This window comes from Phoca vitulina, unplaced genomic scaffold (genome assembly GCF_004348235.1).
Source record: "Phoca vitulina isolate PV1807 unplaced genomic scaffold, GSC_HSeal_1.0 scaffold67, whole genome shotgun sequence".
NCBI lineage: Eukaryota > Metazoa > Chordata > Mammalia > Carnivora > Phocidae > Phoca > Phoca vitulina.
The window spans coordinates 5,279,156-5,304,771 of record NW_022589770.1 but is presented as its reverse complement, the minus strand read 5'-3'; the positions used below and the strand labels follow the sequence as shown (position 1 = coordinate 5,304,771).

At 38.9% G+C, this 25,616-nt stretch overlaps 1 protein-coding gene across 3 annotated transcripts in view; it reads right to left on the bottom strand.

The window, feature by feature from the left end:
- TTC39B (tetratricopeptide repeat domain 39B) overlaps positions 1 to 25,616 on the bottom strand; it is a 119,816-nt gene that overhangs the window by 17,643 nt on the left and 76,557 nt on the right. For all 3 annotated transcript variants that reach the window (XM_032392274.1, XM_032392275.1, XM_032392276.1), the window contains 10 exons: positions 24,023 to 24,090; positions 21,072 to 21,136; positions 13,405 to 13,510; positions 11,973 to 12,038; positions 10,220 to 10,328; positions 9,320 to 9,387; positions 9,170 to 9,229; positions 7,359 to 7,520; positions 6,636 to 6,727; positions 810 to 936 (listed from right to left, as the gene is read on the bottom strand). In XM_032392274.1, the coding sequence (XP_032248165.1) occupies positions 810 to 936; positions 6,636 to 6,727; positions 7,359 to 7,520; positions 9,170 to 9,229; positions 9,320 to 9,387; positions 10,220 to 10,328; positions 11,973 to 12,038; positions 13,405 to 13,510; positions 21,072 to 21,136; positions 24,023 to 24,090 (923 nt within the window). The remainder of the gene's footprint in view (positions 1 to 809; positions 937 to 6,635; positions 6,728 to 7,358; positions 7,521 to 9,169; positions 9,230 to 9,319; positions 9,388 to 10,219; positions 10,329 to 11,972; positions 12,039 to 13,404; positions 13,511 to 21,071; positions 21,137 to 24,022; positions 24,091 to 25,616) is intronic.

Here is a 25,616-nt window from a genome sequence, read left to right as displayed (position 1 = left end):
CTTGAGATTTTCTCTTCCTCTCCCTCTGCCCCTCCTGCTCATGCTCTCTATTAAATAAATAAATCTAAATAAAAAAAAAAAGACAGAAAGAAAGAGAGCTCCAGCACCACACTGTTGAATGCAGCGGCCACCAGCCACTTAGGGCACTTGAGCACCGGAAATGTGGCTAGTGCAAACTGAGATATGCTCTATGAGTAAAATACACGCTAGATTTCAAATAATTAGTACAACAGAAAGGAATGTGAAATATCTCATTAAGTTTCTACTGGTTACATGTTCAAACAAACATTTTACATATACTGAGTTAAACAAAATATATTCTTAAAATTATTTTCATGTTTCCTTTAATTTTTTATACTTTTTGACATTTTAATTTTTAATACAGCTACTAGAAAAGGTGAAATCATCTAAGTGGCTTGCATTGGAATTCAACTCAACTTTAATTAAGCCAACTCACCTCTCTGCCTGAATTTCCTTATCTGTAAAATGGGGCTACAGAGAGAAAGTACTCCCATAGAGTTACTGTAAGAATTAAATTATGTATTTTTTAAAATAGCCTTTCAAAAAATATTAGACGATAGATTTTTTGAATATCATAATGTCTAGAACATATCAAGTAGTCAAAAACATTAGCTATAATTTTTATGATTATTAATAATTCATAAGTGTTCACCTTACAAACACCCTTACAATGGCGTTTAGTTGAGCTAAACTTCACAGCAAACAGCTAAACTTCACAGGTGTGCTTCCTGCTGTTGTGAATAGATAATTTCTAAAACACAAACACTAAATAAAATAAAGACAGATACCAGGGCAGGCACGATGAGCTTCACGGGTGCAGGCAACGAGGCAGAGTAACGACGAGACTTCCTTACAGCAAACTTCTCAGTAGGGATAGATTTCCCTGCAATTCTCTGCTTCAAACTATCCACCTGTCTGTGAAGAGCCCAACCCCAGCCCCAGCAAAAAGTCATTAGAACACATATGTAATTGATACCTGCAGTTTTCACACTGTGCCCCAGCATGCTCCAGCAGCATCAGCATCATCTGGAGATGTGTTCTAAACGCAAATTTTCAGGGTGCCTGGGTGGTTCAGTCAGTTAAGCATCTGCCTTCAGCTCGGGTCATGATCCCAGGGTCCTGGGATCAAGCCCCACATCGGGCTCCCTGCTCAGCGGGGAGTCTGCTTCTCCCTCTCTCTCTGCCTCTTCCCTGGCTTGTGTGTGCTCTCTCTCTCTCTCTCTCTCAAATAAATACAAAAAATCTTTTTTTTAAAAAAAGATTTTATTTACTTGTCAGAGAGAGAGAGAGCACAAGCAGGGGGAGCAGCAGGCAGAGGGAGAGGGAGAAGCAGGCTCCCTGCTGAGCAAGGAGCCCTGACGCGGGACTCGATCCCAGGACCCTGGGATCATGACCTGAGCTGAAGGCAGACGCTTGACCGACTGAGCCACCCAGGTGTCCCTACATAAAATATTTAAAAATTTTTTTTTAAAAACTGCAAATTTTCAGACTCCACCCCAGTGGTGGAGTGACCTAATTTCAGTGACTCTAGAGCTGGGCCCAGCAATCTGGATTCTTATGAGTCCTCCAGCTGATTTAGATGTGTGCTCAAATGTGAGAACCACCAACTGACACATAATTCTCTCTAGTTAACTTAGCTAATGTCTTAATTTATCAAACACAATCAAGGAAATCTAGATATAAAATTGGCAATGCACCCCAATGTTTGTAGCAGCAATGTCCACAATAGCCAAATATGGAAAGAGCCCAGATGTCCATCGACAGATGAATAGGTAAAGAAGATGTGGTATATATATATACAATGGAATACTACTCAGCCATCAAAAAGAATGAAATCATGCCATTTGCCACGATGTAGATGGAACTAGAGGGTGGAAGAAGCAGTGGAAATGTGAAGTGGGGGTTGAGGATCAGAGAAAACATGCTTTGGACAGGAAATCATGTGGTTTGAAGACTGCAGAGTCAGTATGAAAAAAACATTCACTGGGTGACTCTCCTCTCATTATCCCAACAAATTGGATGCTATCATATAGCATTGTGCTAAGCAAAATAAGCCAGTCAAAGAAAATTCCATATGATTTCACTCATATGTGGAATTTAAGAAACAAACAGATGAATAGAGGGGAAGGGAAAGAAAAGTAAAATAAGATGAAAACAGAGAGGGAGGTAAACCATAAGAGACTCTTAATTATAGGAAACAAACAGGATCACTGGAGGGGAGGTGGGTGGGGGGATGGGGTAATTGGGTGATGGGCATTAAGGAGGGCCCTTGAAGTAATGAGCACTGGGTTCTACCTCTGAAACTAATAATACAGTATATGTTAATTAAATTGAATTTAAATTAAAACATTTTAAAAAATAAAATTAAAATAAAAATTGGCAATTTCCATAAGTAAGCAGGAAAAGAGTCCAAAGTATTTACTTATACGTGGATACTCAGAGAGAGGGAAAAGGGTATATGGTACATTTCGTATTCCTATCTATTCCTACTTATTCCTGTCTTTTTCCTAGGACACAGATCTATAAGGTAATGTGCTTCAAAACATAGCTATCAATTAATACATACTTAGATAAGAAGTTTCCCAAACATAGGTTATTTTGAAAATAATCAGCTAAAGACATGCACCATGATTACAAACTTCCTCTTAAAAGCCTAAGAAATCCCAATTGTGAAATTCACAAGCACATAAAAATGAGAGTAGGACGGAGACACTTTATATTCCCACAGCATTTTCTTACACACAGATTTGTAAGTGCATCAAACAGGTTGCTGAGACAAAGTTCAGTGATCCAATTACATCACTGAAAGAAAAAGTAAGATGAAACAAAAGAAAAAATACTCCAATAAGAGGACAAGATTGTGTTTGGTTCTTTCTGGGCATGATTTGGGGATATGAATTTTAAAGCAGAATGCCCATGATTTGATGTTCAGTAACGTCAGTGGAAGAAGCAGTGGAAATGTGAAGTGGGGGTTGAGGATCAGAGAAAACATGCTTTGGACAGGAAATCGTGTGGTTTGAAGACTGCAGAGTCAGTATAAAAAAAACATTCACTGGGTGACTCTCCTCTCATTATCCCAACAAATTAGATGCTATCATATAGCAGACCTCAAGCTTTCTCCTGAAAATAGGACTGGTTACATGTTTCACAGAAATTGTCTGGATATGGAGAAAACTTACTCTAAAGTGGAAGAAACAGAGGGAGATTTAAAAGATTTCAACATATTTTAATATTCCATTCCATTCCATCCGTTGTTTGTGTGAAACATGACATGCATTTTACCAGTAAGACGTGGCATGAATCCTACCATGGGTTCCACTGATGTTGATTCTATAGTTAGTAACATGGTCCTTTTTTCAAAAAGAGCTTTTATTTTTTTTTTTTTTTAAAGATTTTATTTATTTATTTGAGACAGAGAGAATGAGAGAGAGAGAGCACATGAGAGGGGGGAGGGTCAGAGGGAGAAGCAGGCTCCCTGCCGAGCAGGGAGCCCGATGCGGGACTCGATCCAGGGACTCCAGGATCATGACCTGAGCCGAAGGCAGTCGCTTAACCAACTGAGCCACCCAGGCGCCCTAAAAAGAGCTTTTAAAGAGAAGGTGAAAAAGTGGTCTTGGTCGTATCTTCAGATTTGCCTTGACAAGTCTTGAGGGTCCAGCTAAGATATTATTTCTCATAACATAGGCACCGAATGCAGGATTCCATGTAAAAGGTTTTGTCATTAATTATGTTTGAAGAATGTAGCAGAGTTTCTCCGTTCCTGAACGGAGTGGTCATCTTCAGTGGTCAGCTTCTCCCCTCTACCACAGCCTCCCATCCCTGCAGACCTATCTTAGACCACACTTCGGCACCTGTGACTTTTCTACCTCAAAGCACAAATTCAAGCATACCACTCTGAATACCATTCTCTTCATTCTTACTTGGCTGTTATAGTACGACTGTGTCAGTCTACTTGCCCTTCAACCTTCTCCCTATCCGCAATCTCCCTCTCTCACTGTGCCTCCATATTCCTGCTCAGATGGCCCTGATCTTTACTGCTACATGCTCTAGCCTCAGTCCTAAACTCCCTCGTCCACTGCCTAGTTGCTATGCTCATCTGGCAAAAACCCAACCCTGGATGAGGCTCCGTGTTCATTTTCCCTGCACCTGCACTGCGAGCAGACTGTAAAATCACTGTAAATTAATCAGCACCGACCTCAAATGGGCCCTTGTGCTACCAGCCATTCCTCCTACAGTGTTTCTCTCATAACTCCACCATCCCACTCTCTGCAACAATGATTTCAAACATTCACCATCCCCCCTCACACCTGCAGCCCGCTCCCTTCTCTTTCATTCTCAATAGAGGACCCTGCCTCCTATTTTGCAAAGAAAAACACAAGCTAGGAGATGCAGAGCCCTCCCTCTCATACTACAGCTCATAAGCTTGCCTGCCTCTGCCCCTATTCTGGACTTCTGCCCTTCTGATACAACAGAGGACCTGGTCGTCCTCCTGGATAAAACCAACTGTGCCATCAGTGCTTTGGATTCTAACTCCTCCTGCCCTTTCTGGACACTTACAAATATCAATTGTCCCATTTCTTGCTTCTAAGTGTAACTTTTCTTCAACTGGATCCTTCCCAGTGGTTCTTGAGAATGCTCACAACTCTCCCATTAAAACATTTTCTGACATGACATCTCCCTCCAACTACCATTCTCTCTCTCCCCTCCCCGTCATAGTCAGGATTATCCAGGGATGCATTTATGCTCAACTCTGCATTTCTTTTCTTCAGCCACCTCCAGTCTGACTCCCACCTCTACTCGATGACCTTATCAGCCCCTGCTAGGGTTACCAATGATCCTTGTCACTCTGTCTTATTTATAAATGGAAGACTGTGTTCTCTGAGACATATTCTGAGTCACCCCTGACCTTTCTTTTCTTTTGACCTATAAACAGCTGACCCTTGAACAACATGGGGATTAAAGGCACCAACCCCCCCCACAATTAAAAATCCACATATAGCTTTTGACTCCCCTCAAATTTAACTGCTAACAGCCTACTGTTGACCAGAAGCCTTACTGATAACATAAACAGTTGATTAACACTACATTGTATGTTGTATGTACTAAATACCATACTCTTACAATACAATAAAGTAGGCTAAAGAAAAGAAAATGCTATTAAGAAAATCATAAGGATGAGAAAATACATTTTCAGTACTGTACTGATCAAGAAAATCCACGTGTAAGTAGACCGACACAGTTCAAACTCATGTTGTTCAAGGGTCAACCGTACATTAAATGTAGATGGTGTCCTATCAAATATCACCTTTTAGTTCTTTAATGTGCAGTGCTCCTTCCTGCAACAGGCTCATCTCACATGCTGTTCCTTGGTCTGAAACTATACCACCACAACTCCCTGCTGCCTCAGCAGCTCCTACTCCACCTTCAGATACCATCTCGACCATTACTGCCTCTGCGTGCATATACATACCCCTCCTCCCATTGGGGACAGGGGGGCACAGTGGGTAGTGTTGGCAATGCGAGTATTATCAGTTTCTGGCTTGCTAACTGTGGTCCCAATCACCAAAAGAGGAAAGAATACCAGGTTTGCTCAGGAAGACTGAACATGGTAAGTTTCAAATGTTCTTGGGGCGCCTGGGTGGCGCAGTTGGTTAAGCATCCAACTCTTGGTTTTGGCTCAGGTCATAATCTCATGGTCTTGGGATCAAGCTCCACATCTGCTTGGGACTCTCTCCTTCACCCTCTGCCCCTCCCCTGCCCTCTCTAAAATAAATAAATAAATAAAACCTTTTATTAATTAATTAATTAATTAATTAAAAAGGGGTGCCTAGATGGCTCAGTCGTTAAGTGTCTGCCTTCAGCTCAGGTCATGATCCCAGGGTCCTGGGATCGAGCCCCGCATCGAGCTCCCTGCTAAGCAGAAAGGCTGCTTCTCCCTCTCCCACTCCCCCTGCTTCTGTTCCCTCTCTTGCTGTGTCTCTCTCTGTCAAATAAATAAATAAAATCTTTTAAAAAAAAAATTAAATACATAAATAAACAAATAAAATGGTTTCACATATCCAAGGAAAGGTGACAAATGGGAGCTGGCTATATGGGTTGAGAGCTCAGTGAGGAGGTCTGAACAAGGGACTTAAACTTCGCCTGGCTGAGATTTCCTAAGGTTGAGGCTCTAAGACATCAACATTTAAAACCTGGATAAAACAGGATGAGCCTACAAAGATACTGAGAAGGAATGGCAAGAAAAGTAGTAAGGAAAAAAATTACTCATGTATTATAATTTTGCAATTATTTGTGTAATAATTTCACCGATGTCTGGTTCCACTACAAGATTATAAACTCCACAAGGACAGGAGCCATGCCTGTTTATTCAACACCTAACACGGTATCCTCACACAGCAGGTGCTCAAAAACAAGGTTACAGATGATGGATGGACACTGATCTAAACAAAGTTAAACAGATTTGTTCACGACAGACCTTCTCTGAATGTGGTTTTTAAGAGTTCCTGCATCGAATGAATAGAAATTAAAGAAGATATGAAGGTAAAGTCTGGGAGAACACTTAGAAAAGGAAGATGTATCCAGGATCTCTGTTAGAGCAATAGTGCCTTGCTTACCTGAATAAAGTTACTATATCCTCTTTAGTTGTTACTACATCCTCCTCTGGAAGCATACTCAAAATTGCAGCTTTCAAGAACACATATGTTGCCTTGAGGAAAAGGAGAGAAGCAGCTAGTTATAGGGCATCTCTAGGTCCATGACATTTCTATCTTGCAAGTCGGGAATGACCTACAAACTGTCCAGATGTAACATTTAAAAGGCACCGAAGAAATAAAAGGAAATGAAGTCTTTTACTGCCTATTCCTATTTAGAATAACACTTTTCAGTTAATTTAGACCATTTTCCTATTATACAACTGTAGCATTTATGGGCAAGAAAGTACACAGAATGAATAAGGAATCATCTCATTTCTCCCAACTTCTCACAAATAGATCAGAATTAATTTTAATTATTATGAAAAGCCTTGTCATCAGGGCATCATAAAATCTACAGAAAAATTATCAAGACTGTTGATACTGAGTAACTTTTAAATGTAAGTGCATGTCAGACTCAGAGGTAAAACCTCTTTGTTAAAAAGGACTGTTTGGATGGCCTTTAAAGCATGTAGTGCTAAGGACAGTGCTTATAAGCAGTAGGTACTTAATGCCTATTTCCTCCTTTGATGAATCCCTAAGTGGAGAAGGTAGTATTGATGTCATACTTCTGAACAGTCTTAAAGAAAAATCATCCTGGACACTTACTAGCAAACAGATAACAGTAACGAAAGCATAGCACTTTACCTTGGACCATTTACTTTCTTTGCAGAGCAGATCGGAATAATAATATGCCTCCATCCAGTTTTGTTGGAATACATAAATCCACATCAGCTCCCAGTAACAGAGATGGTGAAACTGTTTCCATTCTTCTTGAACTGAAATGCATTTTCGAAATATCTCTTGTGCCTATAAGTCAATTGCATAAAGCTGATCATCCAGATATTACACAAGGAGATAATAACCTAATGGAAAAATACATAAATCACTTTGTACAAAAAGAACAAAAGCATCGCTCATTAAACCACTCAATGTGATGATGTATGTTCCTTTCCCTACATGCAATTATACAATTAAGTTCTGCCTCTTGATTTAGCTTCGTGAGGGGGCTGTGAGACTTTATATGTGGGAGTAGTGAAGTTCCTTCCCAAGGAAGATATAAAATGCAGAAGTCCTTTACCAAAGGACTGAAAATAAAAGTCAGAACTCCTAGAAGTTAAAATACACCTTAAACAAAGTTAAAGGCAGACTGGGAGAAGATATCACTACATCCACAACTGGCCAAAATTAACCCTTGTCATACAACAATTTAATAAAATCCTTTAAAAAAAGACAACTCAATGGGGAAATTGTCAAAGATATGACTAGGTAATCAGAGAAAAAGATATACAAGTGACAAACATACACACAAAGAAATCTGTAAACTGAAAAATATAAACTTGAAAATTAGATTTTTGGGGCACCTGGCTCAGTCAGTCGAACATCTGACTTTCGGTTTTGGCTCAGGTCATGATCTCAGTATCCTGAGATCAAGCCCCACGTCGGGCTCCAAGCACAGCACAGAGTCTGCTTGTCCTTCTCCCTCCCACTCTGCCTCCCCGCCCCGCTCTTGAGCGAGTATGTACATGCTCGCTCTCTCTCTCCCTAAAATAAATAAATAAAATCTTTTTAAAAATTAGATTATCATATTTTGGCTATGACATGGGCAAAAATACAACAGATAATGTGCAGAGTTGCCAAAGTGCGTTGGAAACAAGTATTCTCATATCTTTATAGGAGTTTAAATGGAATAACCTTAGTTAGAAGGTCAATTTGGCTAAATTTATCAAAATGCAAACATCTTTGACCTAGAAATCCTGATAATCAGAATCTGTCTTATATAAATACACCTGTGCACAGAAATATACACATGATGATGTTTACAACAACACTATATATAGTAGCCAAATGTCTATCAATAGTGGGCTGCTTTACTAAGTATCATATACCCATCTCATGGAATGAAATCCAGCCATCAAAAAGAATGAAGGAGATTTAGATATACTGACCTGGAAAGAAATCCAAGATGTATTGTAAGTAGAAAAAAAAAAAAAAAACCAAATCAAAGAAAAATACATATGTTTGACCTCATTTGTGTAGAAGACAACTATTTGTGAGTATACTTATAGGAAAAGCTCCACAGTCGTCTTCTTCAAGAGAATTAGTGAAGGATTTCCTCTGCTGAGGAGTATGTGCAATACAGTGTGGCTGTATCTCATTCAGGGGCTAGATTTCAAAATCAATATGCAATACAGAACCTGTATTCCCTTAAAGGTGCCCACTTGTATTTTGTATATTCTACTCCGAGCTGCCTCACATACTTAATGTGTAAGTATAGACTGTGTTCAGTAATCTACATATAGAAATGCATACACAAAATTAAACTGGGGCGTTTTAATAACGTATGTTGTCTTTACTTCTGTCTAGTGCATACCGCTGAATTTACTTATGTTGAATGAGTGTGACACAACTCCACCTTACAGACAACTCTCCAAATTACTACCCCCAAGATAAATTACCTCTTCCACATTCCCTTTCAGCAGCTCTATCCGGGCATGATAAAACAACATGAGGGAGCCCTGGGGAGAAAGGAAGCAGAGAGACTGATCAGTGGTCAGCCCCGCCTGACTGGTTATGGCTGAAACATGTACTTGAAATTCTAAGCATACGTTTGGAAACTGCTGGAGGAAGGGTGCAAGGAGACTCTCTGCTTCCACAACATTCACTTCTCCTGTACCTAGAAATTTAACAGGAAAAGCCTCAGTCTTCACAACAGGGTAAATACTTAGATTAGATTATCATATTTTGGCTATGACATGGGCAAAAATACAACAGATAATGTGCAGAGTTGCCAAAGTGCGTTGGAAACAAGTATTCTCATATCTTTATAGGAGTTTAAATGGAATAACCTTAGTTAGAAGGTCAATTTGGCTAAATTTATCAAAATGCAAACATCTTTGACCTAGAAATCCTGATAATCAGAATCCGTCTTATATAAATACACAGTATTTCTCCACATTTCAGTAAAATATAGCAAACACCTATTCATGGAAAAGATAAGAACTGTTAATTTGGCAAGACAAGTCCCACCCATGACTTTAGTTTAAGAAAGCTCTAGGACCGACTAATTCTTAAGAATGGAAGGAGTTATCGTTGAGTCCTAATTGGGCTTTCTGGTTTTAAAAGCAATATTAACTTAACTTAGCCAAAAATTTAATTTTCTACTCAAAAAGAAATCTAATATGAACATGCTAAAACAGATCAACTTAAACAAATTTTACAGAATGTTTTTAGCGGAGAACAGATACAAAATATTCAGGGAAAGAAACCCTCCACCCCCTCTGCCAAATGTTACTATGACAAATGTCACTATTTTTCATCTTTACTCAAAAAAGAAAAAAAAGTAAACAGATACAGACTACTAGCTCTTAGTGATTTTTTTCTAATTGTTTTAATTGAAATATAACAAACAATGTTATGTTGGTTTCGAGGGTACAATCTAAATTTTTTACTTACTCAGACGAAAGGTAATCTATTTTCAATGACATAAAACGTAATCCAGTCCTTACCAAGGATAAGGGAGATGTAAGTATGAAAAGCTAGTATAGTTAAGCAGCACAGTGGAGACCTCATGCTTCTTCCGGATGCACCTTCCTGTAACTGCAGGAGGCCCAACTCCTGTGGGAAGCAAATGCATTTCAGAAGGAGAAAACATGATTGAAAAATCACATTCAGATACTACAGAGGCCGAGTTCCTGTGTCTCCACCCTCCAAGAAGGTGGGGTTTATTTTTCAAGAGCTTAGAATAGGGGCAATGCCTGACCAGAAACAAAGTTTACATTTTATTTATTTATTTTTTAAAGATTTTATTTATTTATTTGACAGAGAGAGACACAGCCAGAGAGGGGACACAAGCAGGGGGAGTGGGAGAGGGAGAAGCAGGCTTCCCACTGAGCAGGGAGCCCGATGCGGGGCTCGATCGCAGGATCCTGGGATCATGACCCGAGCCGAAGGCAGAAGCCCAACCACTGAGCCACCAGGCACCCCACAAAGTTTACATTTTAAACTGGCATAAGATAATCTCACAAATTCTTTCATATTATGTGATTCTACGGAGAGGACAAAGGCAGTGCTCATTTCATAGAAATGTTGTATTTCTCTGATAAAAATATTAATTTATTAAAACATGTTGAGGATCTAAGTGCAAGGCATTATGGTAGGTATGAACAAATACAGGGTCTTTTTTAAACATTTTTTTATTTAAATTCAATTAATTAACATATAATGTTTTATTGGTTTCAGAGGTACAGGCCTGTGATTCATCAGTCTTATATAATACCCAGTGCTCATTACATCACATGCCCTCCTATTAGTCATGAACAAATACAGTTTTGTCTTCAAAGATCTTTCCATCAAATAGGTAAGAAGACACTACATGAACACACGGTTGTATTAGAATATGGTGAGTGCCATAGGAAAGATAAATGATTCTGAGTCAGGAATACTTGAGCCTCACTGGGAGAGAATAAGGGAGAGTTTGAGGAATAGCTGACATTTATCTCAAACCTAATGGACGGAGAGGCTCTCAAGAGAACTTATTTGGGAGGCTGCTGGCTAGGGAGGACATCCAAAATAGAGAATAGCAGAAGCACAGAAAACAGAAAAGCACAGGACCTGTCTGGGGGGAAAAATAACAGCTTCTTATACTTGTCCTCATATAGTTCTCAAAACCTGCCCTCTTCACTAACAGGGACAGCTTTTGCAATAAGGCAACCCTGGTAATAGCATATTGAGTGTTAGGTTTAATTAATGTTATACATTACAAAAACAACCACACAGAAATATAATGAATGAGACTCATGAAAAACAAAATTTCCTTGCTTAGTTTTATCACGAAACTTATAAAAGTGCAAAGAAACCCAAAATACTATAACTATACTTGATCCAGGTGAAACAAAAAACGTGAGACATGGAAATCTAGCTTAATTTCCTGGTTTTACAGAACACTCTGGGGTTGCTAAAAGGTTAAGGAAGCATATTTTAACCACACAAGAGTACTAAAGTCCAGCAAGTAGCAATGTTAGTAAAACATAATTTTTAATCCCAGAACTTAGGTAACAAATATAAAAATGTTTAGCTTTCAATAGCAAAACCATCTCAGCTCCTGAAAAGTACTATCAAGACCCCAATGACTTTTTACTGTCCTGCAAACAAATTGTCAATAATTGTCATGCTGGTTATGAGGATGTGCTGCATTGCCCTTTATTCAGTAAATAATGTTTTATCTTTCCTGTCAAAATCAAGATAAAATTAAATGTGTACCCTGTTTCCTGAAAATCCTATAAATTCTAGTAGTCTGATAATCCGTGCTGGTAAAAGGGAGAGCATCTGCAAGAAGAAAAAAAGAAGTATATTTGTTAGTGTATCTATCTACAGATAAATATTAACCTCAAACAACTTAAAGTTTTAATAATTCAGTAATATGAAATATTAGAACAAAGTTTAAACCACTATACCTATCTCAATCATCACATATTGCACATACGGTAATCATTACTTGTGACTTAATTTCATTTAGCTAAGACAATGAACCTAAAAAATTAAAAAACAAAACACACAACAACAACAACAAAAACCATAGCCTTTTCAGGACACTCTAGAGAATACTTGGTCCTCCTATGTGCAGTTATTAAGCGCTGAGAAGGCAATCCCTCCGTGCCCACTTCCAAACAAGATCTCCTTTAACATCCTTTTCCAGAAAGCAAGTCTGTTGAATTCTGCATACTATGCAGGCATCACCCAAAAGTGAACAGCATGGCACTACAGTTGCTTTCTAGAATCCCTGGGAGCAGCGGGGAGGGGAAATCCAGCCAGCGCAAGAACAGTCACCTGCTTGTTCACTTTGCTTGGAAGGAGAAATGGCCACGTGTGTGATTCTATACGGATTCATCGGCTGGAGCCAATGGTTTGGCTGGATGGTCAGGGATTTGGAAGGAATATCATTGGAATATTAATGACAAGGAAGTCTAGGGAAGAGCACAGACCTCTCTGAATGAGCAAAAAACATGAAGATATTTGTGTGTCCAATATGAATGTTCACCAAAGCCTGACCTCAGGAGAGGAGGATTTGAATAATTGAGTGAATACGATGACCTGTTCTAACAGCCAGCCAGCCTCTTTCCCCAGCCACCCCTACCATTGACCAACTGGGCTCGTGAACTAAGTGGCCACGGTGATGGACACACTCGTGTATATTATTCCCTTGACCACTGCATTTTCTCATTAATTCCAGTCAAACCTTAATAAATTTCAAAATCTTTAAATAACATATTACATTTGACAAATATCTACTCAAACTCTTCGTCTCCCTCACAGCATCAAAGCCATGCCTCAAGCAATATGGCTACTGCCTCACCCATTTTCAATTCCAGAGCCTCCATTGCTAAAGCAACAATATTTCTGATGTGGAAATGGAACCGGATTCCGAGCTCCTTATTACCAAATATGTTGCTAGTCCATTCAGAGTGCTGCATGCTTCCCCTCTTGTACAATCCAAACCTACTCTGAGCATGTGCAGAACTTTACAATGCACACTGGCCAAAGTCACCACTGGGTCACAACACAAAAAAAACTGATCCCTCTCTAGCGACTTGTCAACCAAACCCAGGTAGAGGTTCACACACAGTAGAGAAGGCACTGGAAACCTTAGGTTCTTTTAAAAAACCTTCTGGCAGCTTTACAATTATTTACTTACCAAGTTAAAGGCACCTATTCCAAGCTTGACACCCCCTTCAAACTCATAGAAGAACTGCTGTTCAACTTTGTTCTTCTGAATTACATGCAGGATAGAAAGACATTCTCTGGATTGAAGAAAAAAGTTATTGCATAAGTTTTACTATGGCTCTGAAAATTAATGTGAAGTCAAATTTCACACTGACACGCTGTAAGATAAATGTCATTAGCCAAAATGCTAGAGGATTTTTCAATGGAGGCGGCTGTGCTGAGTTTAACCTTAAAGGCGACTCGGGTAATAGTCATTAAGGAAAAACTGACACACCCATTTCTGCCCGGTTTATCAGGACCAGTCTTTCTGGGCTGCAATGAGACAGGGTTCGAACATCAGCATGCAGGACTCCAGAGCCCCAGGACCACAGGGCTGTGACCTCACAGCTTTCCAGCAAAGTCTCATAGAAGACTTCCCAGGAGTGCTCCGTCTCTTGGTTGCTGTGCACGCTTGAGCAACCCTACCTTCCACAAAGTATCTGAGGAGCTACTGCCAAAAAGATGTGAATTTCAGTGGGATGGCCATGATCTCAAATAGACCAAATAAATTAGAGCTTGCAAGTAGGAAAGACTGAAAGAGACAGCAAATTCCATCAAACTGCACCATTTGTCTTTCTTTTTCCTATTCCATCCAAGCAAATCTTTCTGATTTCTCATTTTAATTTCTTTTCTGTGCATTTCCCCCTTCCCTTCACGTCTTCAAAAGGCAAATACTTAATCAGAGAAATGCAAATTAAAACAATGACAAAGATAAAAAACTTGGTAACAAACAGGAATTGCTTACCAAATTGACAAATATATATTTTAAAGGCAGTAAGAAATAACCAGATATTATGTATCACCTTTTGTAATATAATTATAAAGCGTACAACTTCATTTATGATGTATTCTAGCCAAATTTATTTAACCTGAATCCAGTAAGCCTACAGATCTAATTGCCAGCTTATAGGAAATATTAGGCGCTAGAAGAATGCTATGGACTGAATTAATTATGCCCCCCTCCAAATTCATATGTTGAAGCTCTAAGCCCCAGTGTGCAGATATATGAAGACAGGGATTTTTAGGAGGTAATTAAGGGTAGGGTCCTAATCTGAAAAGATGGTTGACCTCAGAAGAGAAAGAGAGAGAGAATATCTCTCTCTTGGCCCTATAAGGGCTAAGTGAGAAGGTAGTTATCTGTCTGCAAGCCTGAAAGAGAGCTCTCTCCAGAAGCTGATCATGCTGATACCCTGATCTTAGACTTCCAACCTCAGGAACAGTGAGAAAATAAAATTCTGTTCTTTAAGCCACCCTGTCTGTAGTATTCTGTTACGGCAGCTTGAACTAACTAAGACAAAGAACAAGCTAAATGAAAACTCAAGAAAGCCATCAAACAAATCCATGGGATATTCTGCAGGACAACTGGCTTAGGCTTTTCAACAACCATCATGAATATAGAGACTGTTCTAGAATAAAAGATATGAAATGGACATAAACAGGGGATGCAGGAGACAGTCTTGTGTTGCATCCTGGTATAGACATACCAGCAGTAAGAGAAATTTGGGGCCAACCAGGAGAACGTGAAGATAGACTGAGTATTACATGAAATGAAGATTTATTGACATGGAAAAGTAAAGAACATTAACTGAAAAAAAGCAGGTTACAAAAGAGAATGCACATTAAAAAGTACATATATCTTTAGATTTGGATAGAAAATATTCTGAAATAATATATACTAAGGTTTAGCAGCCATTATCACTGTGTGAAAGGAATATGGAGTGTGTATGTTAATAGCTGCTCACCTACATTCCTAAATATATATGCCACTTTTGTGATAATAAAGCATTATTTTAAAATATATATATATATTTTTAAGATTTTATTTATTTATCAGAGAGAGAGAGAGAGACAGAGGCAGGCAGAGGGAGAAGCAGGCTCCTTGCTGAGCAAGGAGCCCGATGTGGGACTCGATCCCAGGACCCTGGGATCATGACCTGAGCCGAAGGCAGACGCTTAACCGACTGAGCCACCTAGGCGTCCCAATAAAGCATTATTTTCATTTTTTTAATGGAAAACCAGTGCTGTCAAAGGAAAGAACAAATAGACATATTCATCTACTTTGGTAAAAGGTAGTTATAGTATGGAGATTGGCAAACTATGGGGACATAAGCATGCTCATTCATTCATTTATTGTCTATGGCTATTTATACTCCACATAGAGTTGAGTAGTTGCAACAGAGATCTTATGACCCACAGGCCAAACATATTTACCATCTAGCCCTTTAAGAAAAAGTTTGCCAACCCAATTATTTTTCAGAATAATTTTGCAATATATATCAAAAATCTTAAACACAGGTATACTTTTGACCCAATAAATCCAATTTTATTCTAAGGAACTAGCATGGATAAACACAAAACTTACCTGTAAGGAGAGATACTGTATTACTATTTATAATGAAAATGTATAAACAAACTAAATAGGCAACAACGGGAAATTAAGAAGAGAGTCACATGAGTGCATGTATTTATACATACACACGTGTGGCATACCGACATAATAGAATGCTATGTAGCCATTAAAATCCATGATCAACTAAAAACATTTAATGACCTAAATTTTTGTGACATGAAGTGAAAAAGGAAATTTCAAAATGACATGAAGTATATGATTTTATTACATAAAAAGATAATTATATATGCTCATATGCATGCATTAAGAATGCAAACATGAAAATATCAATAGGATGGCAGGAGGTAGAAATGATTTTCAGAATTCTTTTCTTTTTTAATCAAAATATAAATGCTCTATTTTTTACTATTATGTTATGTTAATCACCATACATTACATCATTTGTTTTTGATGTCATGTTCCATGATTCATTGTTTGCGTATAACACCCGGTGCTCCATGCAGAACATGCCCTCTTTAATACCCATCACCAGGCTAACCCATCCTCCCACCCCCGTCCCCTCTAGAACCCTCAGTTTGTTTCTCAGAGTCCATAGTCTCTCATGGTTCGTCTCCCCCTCCGATTTCCCCCCCTTAATTCTTCCCCTCCTGCTATCTTCTTCTTTTTTTTTTTTTTAACATATAATGTATTATTTGTTTCAGAGGTACAGGTCTGTGATTCAATATGACCTCACCGATATGAGGAATTCTTAATCTCAGGAAACAAACTGAGGGTTGCTGGAGTGGTGGGGGGATGGGAGGGATGGGGTGGCTGGGTGATAAATGTTCTATTTTCTGATAATAGATGATTGTTACAAAATTTTCAAATAACATGGAGACAGCGTAAGTGCCCCTGCATGACTATCCCACAGAGAGATGGTCACTGTTAACAGCCTGGTACATAACCTTCTAGGTGGTTTTATGCTTTAGTAAGAATCCAATCTTTAAAAACCACAAATGGGATCATATAGTATATACTGTCCTATAAGTTATATTGATGATTTTTCCATGAAAATGCATGAGAGCTACCTTATTTTTAACAAGTGCATATTATCTTATTCTATGGAATAATTTATTTAACCAAATTCCATTGTTAAATATGTACATTGTTTCCAAATTTTCCATATTATAAACAATGTTGCTAAAAGTGTGCTTGTACATTCAACAAGTACTTTTCCTACATCAAGTACTGTAATTATAGTTAATCTATCACAACTATCCTTAGGATAAATTCCTAGAAAAGGGACTTCTGAGATCAAAGGTGATACACTTTCTTAATTTTGATACATACTGTCGGAACATCCTTCAGGAAAACTCTATCAATTTAGATTCCCACCAGCTCATGAGCTCCTCACACTGTCATTTTCCCTGAATCATTTGTATCACATTTCCATTTATATTTTTTATTATGGTATATTTTGCCCTGACGAAAACTGAAATGTTTATTTGGTCAAGTCAGTCTTTTACGGTTCCTGATTTTATGTCACACTCAAAAAGGCTTCTGAAATTGACACCATGTATCTACTGATACGATACACTATGGAAAGACACAATATCACTTGTATGGTATTCTTGCCATAGATGCGAAATCTGGATGTAATCACGAAGAAACATTAGATTAGTCCCCACTGAGAGACATTCTACAAAGTAACTGCCCAGTATACTTCAAAAATGTCAAGATTATAAAAATAAAGAAAGACTGAGTGAGGGACGCTTCCAGATTTAAAAAGAGTGAAGAAACATAACAACTAAATGTAACATCCCCAACCCTGGATTCAATTCTGGGCCAGAAAAAGGACATTAGTGGGACAATTAGAGAAATCAGAGTAAAATCAGTGGAGTAATTGATAATACCGTATCAATGTTAGTTTCTTGGTTTTAATAATTATTACTGTGGTTCTATAAGATGTTAACATTTGTGACTCTGGATGAAGAATATATAAAAATTCTTTGTAAAAATCCTGAAGTTATTTCAAAGTGAAAAAATTTTAAATAAAAGTTTAAAGGCTTTTGTGCTTTAGACTATAAAAAATATTTTCCTTATGTTTTCACTACTACCCTTTGAAAAATATTTTAGTATTAGAGAAGCCTGGGTGGCTCAGTCAGTTAAGCATCCAACTCCTGGTTTCAACTCAGGTCGTGATCTCAGGGTTGTGAGACTGAGCCCTGTGTTGGGCTCCGCTCAGCACAGTCTGCTGGAGATTCTCTCTCTCTTCCTCCTCCTCCTTCTACCCCTCCTGCTCACGTGTGCTCTCTCTCTCTCTCATAAATAAATGAGAAAGAGAGAATGAGAGAGAGAGCATGAGAGCGGGGAGGGTCAGAGGGAGAAGCAGACTCTCTGCTGAGCAGGGAGCCTGATGTGGGACTCGATCCTGGGACTCCAGGATCATGACCCGAGCTGAAGGCAGTCGCTTAACCAACTGAGCTACCCAGGCGCCCTTAAAAAAATTTTTAATATTAAATATACATGGAATTTATTTTCATGCTTTCTTTTTCCAGAATGAAGAAACAATTTTCCCAAAAAGTATCCATTTTTTCCCACTATTTTGAAAGAGACCTATGTATACATAGGAATTTCACATATTTTTAATTCCCAAGTAAATGTCTGTCTGTATGTACAAAAGTACATGTGTGCACACACTGATAGGTTTGTGCCATTTTAAGACTACTTGAATTCATTCCAGTTTTTAAGTTTTGATGACTAGAAAAGCAATTAGCTCTTTAACATCCTTTTATATCATCTAAAAGTATTTCTTTTTTTTCTCAAAGATTTTATTTATTTATTCATGAGAGACAGAGAGAGAGGGAGAGAGAGAGAGAGAGAGAGAGGGAAGCAGAGGCAGAGGGAGAAGCAGGTTTGCCATGGAGCAGGGAGCCCAATGCTGGACTCGATCCCAGCACCCTGGGATCACGACCAGAGCCGAAGGCAGATACTTAACCGACTAAGCCACCCAGGCATCCAAAGCATCTAAAAAGTATTTCAAGAGGGGCACCTGGGTGGCTCAGCCAGTTAAGCGTCTGCCTTCGGCTCAGGTCATGATCCCAGGGTCCTGGGATTGAGCCCTGCATTGGGCTCCTTGCTCAGCAGGGAGCCTGCTTCTCCCTCTCCTGCACCCTCTGCTTGTGTGTGCGCTCTCTCTCTCTCTCTCTGTCAAATAAAAGAAAAAGAAAAAAAAAAACTTAAAAAAAAAAAAAGTATTTCAAGAGGAAAACTAAAAACAATTGGTCAATTTCCCAAAACTCCCCCCTACCTCCATGATTTTGAATGGAATATAATTTTATGAAATCACTTTGGGTAAAACTATCTCTTAAAATACTAAATCTTGGGGCACCTGGGTGGCTCAGTTGGTTAAGCGACTGCCTTCGGCTCAGGTTATGATCCTGGAGTCACTGGATCGAGTCCCACTTCAGGCTCCCTGCTTGGCAGGGAGCCTGCTTCCCCCTCTGACCCTCCCCCCTCTCATGTGCTCTCTCTCTCTCTCTCTCATTCTCTCTGTCTCAAATAAATAAATAAAATCTTAAAAAAAAAAAATACTAAATCTTGGTTCTGCTCTCACTAATGGGGATCTGCTTCTAATAATGACACACATACTAGCTTATATTAGATTAACCTTCCCACAGATAACAATTAGAACTTTGGAATTTAAATATATATTTAAAATGCATTTTCAGGCACTGGAAAGTGAAAACAAAAAGTAGTAAGAAACTGGAGAAGAGCTGAACTTTGAAAGATGGGAACATCTCTCACACGGACTTTACATTTACATGGCTAGTCAGCTGAAAGTACTCTCGAATCCACTCAACGTGGGATGCCTAGAACTGATACAGAAAGCCACAGTCCTATTGTGGCGACTGGGTGGTTCAGTTGGTCAAGTGTCCGACTCTTGGTTTTGGCTCAGGTAGTGATCTCATGGGTCATGAGACTGAGCCCCAAGTTGGGCTCTGTGCTCGGGGGGAGTCTGCTTGAAGATTCTCTCCCTCTGCCCCTCCCCACATGCTTGGGCGCACCACACATGCTCTCGCTCTCTCTCAAATAAATAAGTCTTTATGAAAAAAATCTGACACTGCATTGTGGGGCTTATAATATATGTAAGTGTACTATCATAAGAATAGTATAAAAGACAAGTGGTCAATGAAACTATATTTTCACAAAGTTCTTACATTTTATGGGCAATAGTACAATATTAACTCTAAGTTGACTGTGGTAAGTTTAGAAGGATATTATAATCACTAGAGTGACCTTTAAAAAAATTAAAGAGGTAAGCTTAGAAAACAATAGAGTGATTGATTACATTGGAATATATGTATATATATATATATAAAATTTTTTAAAATTTTAGTAATGCAATAAAAGGCAAAAAAGAAGTGAGAAAACTAAATGAGGCAAGAGAACAAGAAAAATGGTAGCCGCAAGTGCAAACATATCATTTGTTATACTGAATAAAAAAGCAAGACCCAACTATATGCATCTATAAGAACTGCAATTAAAATATAAAAACAAAGATAGGTTTAAAGTATAAGAACATATGTCATGCTACACTTAACACTAATTATAAAAACGCATGAGTAGCTATATTAATATCAGACAAAACAGACTTCAAGACAAATATTTATTATAAGAGTTAAGTAGAGACATTTCATAATGATAAAAAGGTTAATTCATTAGGAAGATAAAATAATTAAAATATATATAAACCTAATAACAGAGGCTCTAAATATACAATGCAAACACTGACAGAACTAAAGAGAGAGAAATGGGGGATCCCAGAATCAAAGTTGGAGATTTTGAACTCTGTGAGCAAATGATAGAGCAACTAGATAAAAATCAATAAGGATATAGAAGATACGGACAACACTATGGTCCACCTTTGAATCACTGCAGAAAATTCTATCGAGCAGTACTGCTCTAGAGTCTGGACCAAAGACATACCTATAATTTTAAATATATAAATTGATTTTAGGAGAAAGAAACTAAGATTATGTAATTAGAAATTATGTCAGTAGCTTTTTTTCAGCTATTTTTTTCAAGATTGCATTTAAACTTAAATTCTGTTGTCCTATAGCACTGAATACATACACAGTAAGCCAAAAAATCAAGTGCATTTTTACCAACAGCAAATAAAACCTAGTCATACTTCATGAGAATTTTGAAGTACAAACTGGACAGAATACAAGAATCATTTAAAAACAACATCTTAATTTTTAACTTACTTATATATTTGGTAACTTGTCCTAATTTTGAGTCCACCTTTGATGAAGTTGATCATATTTTCATCCTGAAAACAATTCAGTTAAATAATTAGATCACTTAGCAAAAGATTCTTACACTGTACAGTTATATATTTGTGTGATTAGAACAAAACACTATCTTTTGAGGACATAATTTTTAAATTAAAACATTCTTCTTGCTTTACATTTGAAATGCTTTTCTGTAATTTTCCTTCCAACTTAGATGGCAATAAAAAGAACACATTTTAAAAATCTTTGCATTACTTCAAGCAAGTAATTAAGGAAGTAACCCACTTAGTGGCCAAATACGTTAGTCCAAATCTACTGTGATAAACATCATCTAATGCGCAATTTTCTTCTGGGTTCAACAGAATCTAAAATGGGTAATTTAAGGATATGCTCTAAGGACTTTCCAGTCCATCACACTCCAGCAAATGGGATGATGGTTCTTCTTGTGCAGGGTAGTTTAGCATTCAGTCTATTTAACACTGTAAATTTCACTCATATACATTTCTAGAACAAAAATTATTGATCTGGATTCTAAACTGATTGTCACAATATGCAGTTTTGTTTTGGAGAAAAAAAAAATCATTTCACTTTTCTTTGCCCGATGGTCATCAACCACAAAGTTGAGGCAGAGGGCCTAAATGAATATCATTTTCAGGGTCAGCATTCTAGGATTCCAAGAGAATCTCTTAAGAAATTATATCAAAACCTGCTTAAAAGAAGTTAATCTAACAGTGTTAATGGAGACAGTCCCATATTTCATATTTCCAAGGAGAATATTTTTCTAGTCTATTGATGATGGAGAGATGCTCTGGTATTTATTTCCTGTGCACTTCAGCATCCTTCTAAAGCAAGAGGAAAATTTACTTTAGCTTACAAATTTCATTAAGTATTAAATCTTTACCATTTAAATTATTCTAAGAATCAATAAATACAAAATTCACTACACAACTTAAATGTTTATCTTCTTATTTAAGGAATCTTATGATTACACAAGTTTCAAGATTGGCCAGGAAAGAATTTCCAAAATCACATTAAAATCTGCCTCAAATAATAATATTTCGTTTCATGATTCACCAAATATTTACCGAATGCCTATTTTACACCAGGCATCTGAATGCAACATCAGACAAAAGCAATACAAGGCGCTAAGGGCTGGAGTCATGCACACAGAAGGAGATATGCACAGGAGGTCAGGAGAGCTCAGAGCAGGGGAGGGGGTGACATGGAGAGGTCCACAGAAGCTTCCTGGAAGCATCGGGGCTTAAGGCACAAAAAATGATTAGGAAGTGGCCAGATGAAGGAAGGCAAAGCAGATGCGAACCTTGCGAGCCAGGGAATACTCAAGCGGAAGGAAAGGCAAGGAAGCATTAACGATCATGGCATGCTTGGCCATCTGTGCTTACGAAAGTCAGCGCTGCCACAGAAGCTCCCACAAAGACAGAACGAAGGAGTAAGAAAGCTACCTCTTCCCGTGGGGTAAGAGGGGAGGAGGGAATGTGGGAGAAGATACCAGTTTAGTTTGAAAAAGCCTCCCCCCCCTTGCTGATATTCTGATACGGGACCACTGCCATAGTCCGTGAGAGCGACTCAAAGCTAAAGCAGAGCAATGACAAGGTGACAGTCTCATCCCTGAGAGGGCGCTCAGCTGCACAATGGACAATGAGCTGGAGGTTAAGAGAAATAGAGCCAGAGGGTCACTAGGTCGCTGTGCCCTCTAGAGAAGAGCTGATAAACACCCCCATGAGAACACTCAAGAAGGAAGAGATGGCACTGCTAAATCTCCACAAGGTAAAAGAAACATGAGCATTAAATTGGATATGGAGGCATGAGGAAGAGGGAGGAGTCTTGGATATCTCCCAGATGTTTAATTACAAGTCCCCACATACAAAATAAGACTTTAAATCCCAGATTTGATTGTCAAATCCCCGTTTGGAAAACACATCAGAAAAACTGGAGGGCCTCCATGACTAGCATTATGTTTCCTGAGGCAGTAAGAATGAGGTTTTCAACCAGACTTCATAATACATAGGGTTTTAGGAAACAGGGTCATAGACCAGATTGGTTCGATTTTACTAAACCAGAATCCAACCTAAGAAGTCAATCTCCAGGAAAAAAAAAAAAAAAAAAAAGGAAAGCAACTCTTAATACAATGTAAAACATTGTGATTGAGGAAGATTTTCAATTTTACAATTGCATTTCTGCTCCCTTACAATCCTGACCCTACCTCTACCCCCAATGTATCCATCACCGCCACCCATGGGGCCATGATGTTAAAATGCATGTTTTTTAGAAGGATTGGAAGATACAATGTTAGGCAAGGCACTGCTTGTAACAGTTCCTAGAGGTAAAATTAAAATGTCCCTTAAAGAAAGGTATTCATGGCTTGGTTTAATGACTTTTTAAATCTGCTCTTCCAAAGGAAGAAATAAAAGCAAGAAAGGGGCATGAGAATAGAAAGAGGGGCAAAAATAAAATTTGAAGTATATATGAAAAGCCTGGCACTCAAGCATGCATACCTGAGCTTTGCTGAAGCATCTGGTGTAAGAAGGGAATGGCCAAGGATGAAAATGCCTCTTTGGCCCGGGCCTATGGCCCTCTACCATTAGCAAATGCAAAGAGGGATAATCCCACACTTCTCATACAGAGAAGCATCCAGAAATTCGGTGCAGTAGTTGCAAAACAGTTCCTTTATAAGACAGTGGTTCCCAATAGACTGAAATTTGGAACAGACTCCAAGTGCATTTGAGTAGGAACAAAGCTCCCTGGGGTCATTTTTCAGTCAAAGTTTATCAGAACAACAAGTATCTTCCATTACAAGTCTAAGTCAAAAGAACCGAAGCACTGACATAGAATGAGCCCCATTTTTTCTGTGTAGTACTGGCAGGCTTCCCCGGCATACTGATTCGAAGCCAAACATTTATTACCTGCACAAACGTGAGTGCTGCTTTCTGTAGGAGACACTCGGCATAACAGATTTCGGCATGCATTTCCTCTATTAAAAACAAATAAAATTACATTAAGGAAAATCCTATGTCCACAGTAATTGCTCTGAGATGTTCAGGAAAGGCTCGTAGCTCAAAGAACCCAAGAGAGACACAAAAATCTAGGTTGCCTTGGTACTTCCATAAAAGCAGAATGATGACCTCGGTTCTCTGTCCCTCGGCAAGATTTCCCTAGAATGTGTAAAAGGATTTAAGGAAGTCATCTTTGGCCCCATTCAAATATAACTGCAAAGAGTCAGGTGCTTAGCGCCAGAGACCTAAACTCAGCTCACAAGAGGAAACCAAAATTTAAAAGTACTTAAAAAAATATTTTTTAACTTAACAGTAACACGTAAGTTTAACACAGTTATAGAGATTGAAAAAACTATCTTAAATTTATGAATTCTAGCTTCTAAAATATGAAGGTATGATAATCATGGCAATGATTAGACACCCCATTAACTTAAAGAGAAAGCAGCAATTCTCTGAGGTCTGTGAACAAGTATGGACCAGCACGCCCAAGGCATGACTCCTCACACATAGAAGACATGATATAAAAAGAGCTCACACTAGCACAATTTCAGGCTATTTTGATCACTGAGCTATCTAGCACAGGAACAAGGCAACAAAAGGGACTCTGTAAAGCTATGTATATCCCAGGGACATATGGAATGCCCCAAAACACATGGCCTGTCTTTCTAAACAATACCTTACACTTGCAGAGATTGGGGAGGGAGGGAAACCTTTGCATTTTTGCATAAACAAAATCAGCAGATTCCTGTTTTATCCATGGGATGCAAACTGGCATTTTATTTAAGTAAATGAGCTTGGGGGATTTAACAGCCTGGGTTGGAGGCAAGGTTCTGCCATGTTGTATCCACCTCTCTCTGCTGCTGGCCACCTCATTTATAAAGTCCAGCTAGTAACGTCTTCACTTCACAGCTAAAGAATCAAATGACGTGCTGCACAGAGCTCACTGTGGAGAGTAAGCACTGGATTTTTGTTAGCTACTTTCAGTACGATTACTGCCCTTGGTCCACGTTGGGCTTTTTGGTAAAAGCTCAGAAAACAGGACATTTTTATGTGAAGTAAGTAGCTGAAAAATAGGGTCCTTCTGTGTTTGTGAGAATGCTGTTGGGTCAAAGTGGATAAGGACTAGCGCTGTATTTCTTGCACTCACACACACAGACCCCATCCCCTATCCCTACCATCCGACACACAACAGGCTGGTTCTCACAAACTGGTTCCAATCACTACCACGCTCATATGCCAAAGGCTGAATTTACAAAGAAGCAACTAGGCGGTGAAGATCCTTCAGCGGCCTGCCTATAGGTGGGGCCAGCCTTGCAGAGTCAGGGCCTTCAGCGGCCTGCCTACAGGTGGGGCCAGCCTTGCAGAATCAGGGCCTTCAGCGGCCTGCCTACAGAGGGGGTCAGCCTTGCGGAGTCAGGGCCTTCAGCGACCTGCCTACAGGTGGGGTCAGCCTTGCAGAGTCAGGGCCTTCAGCGGCCTGCCTACAGAGGGGGCCAGCCTTGCG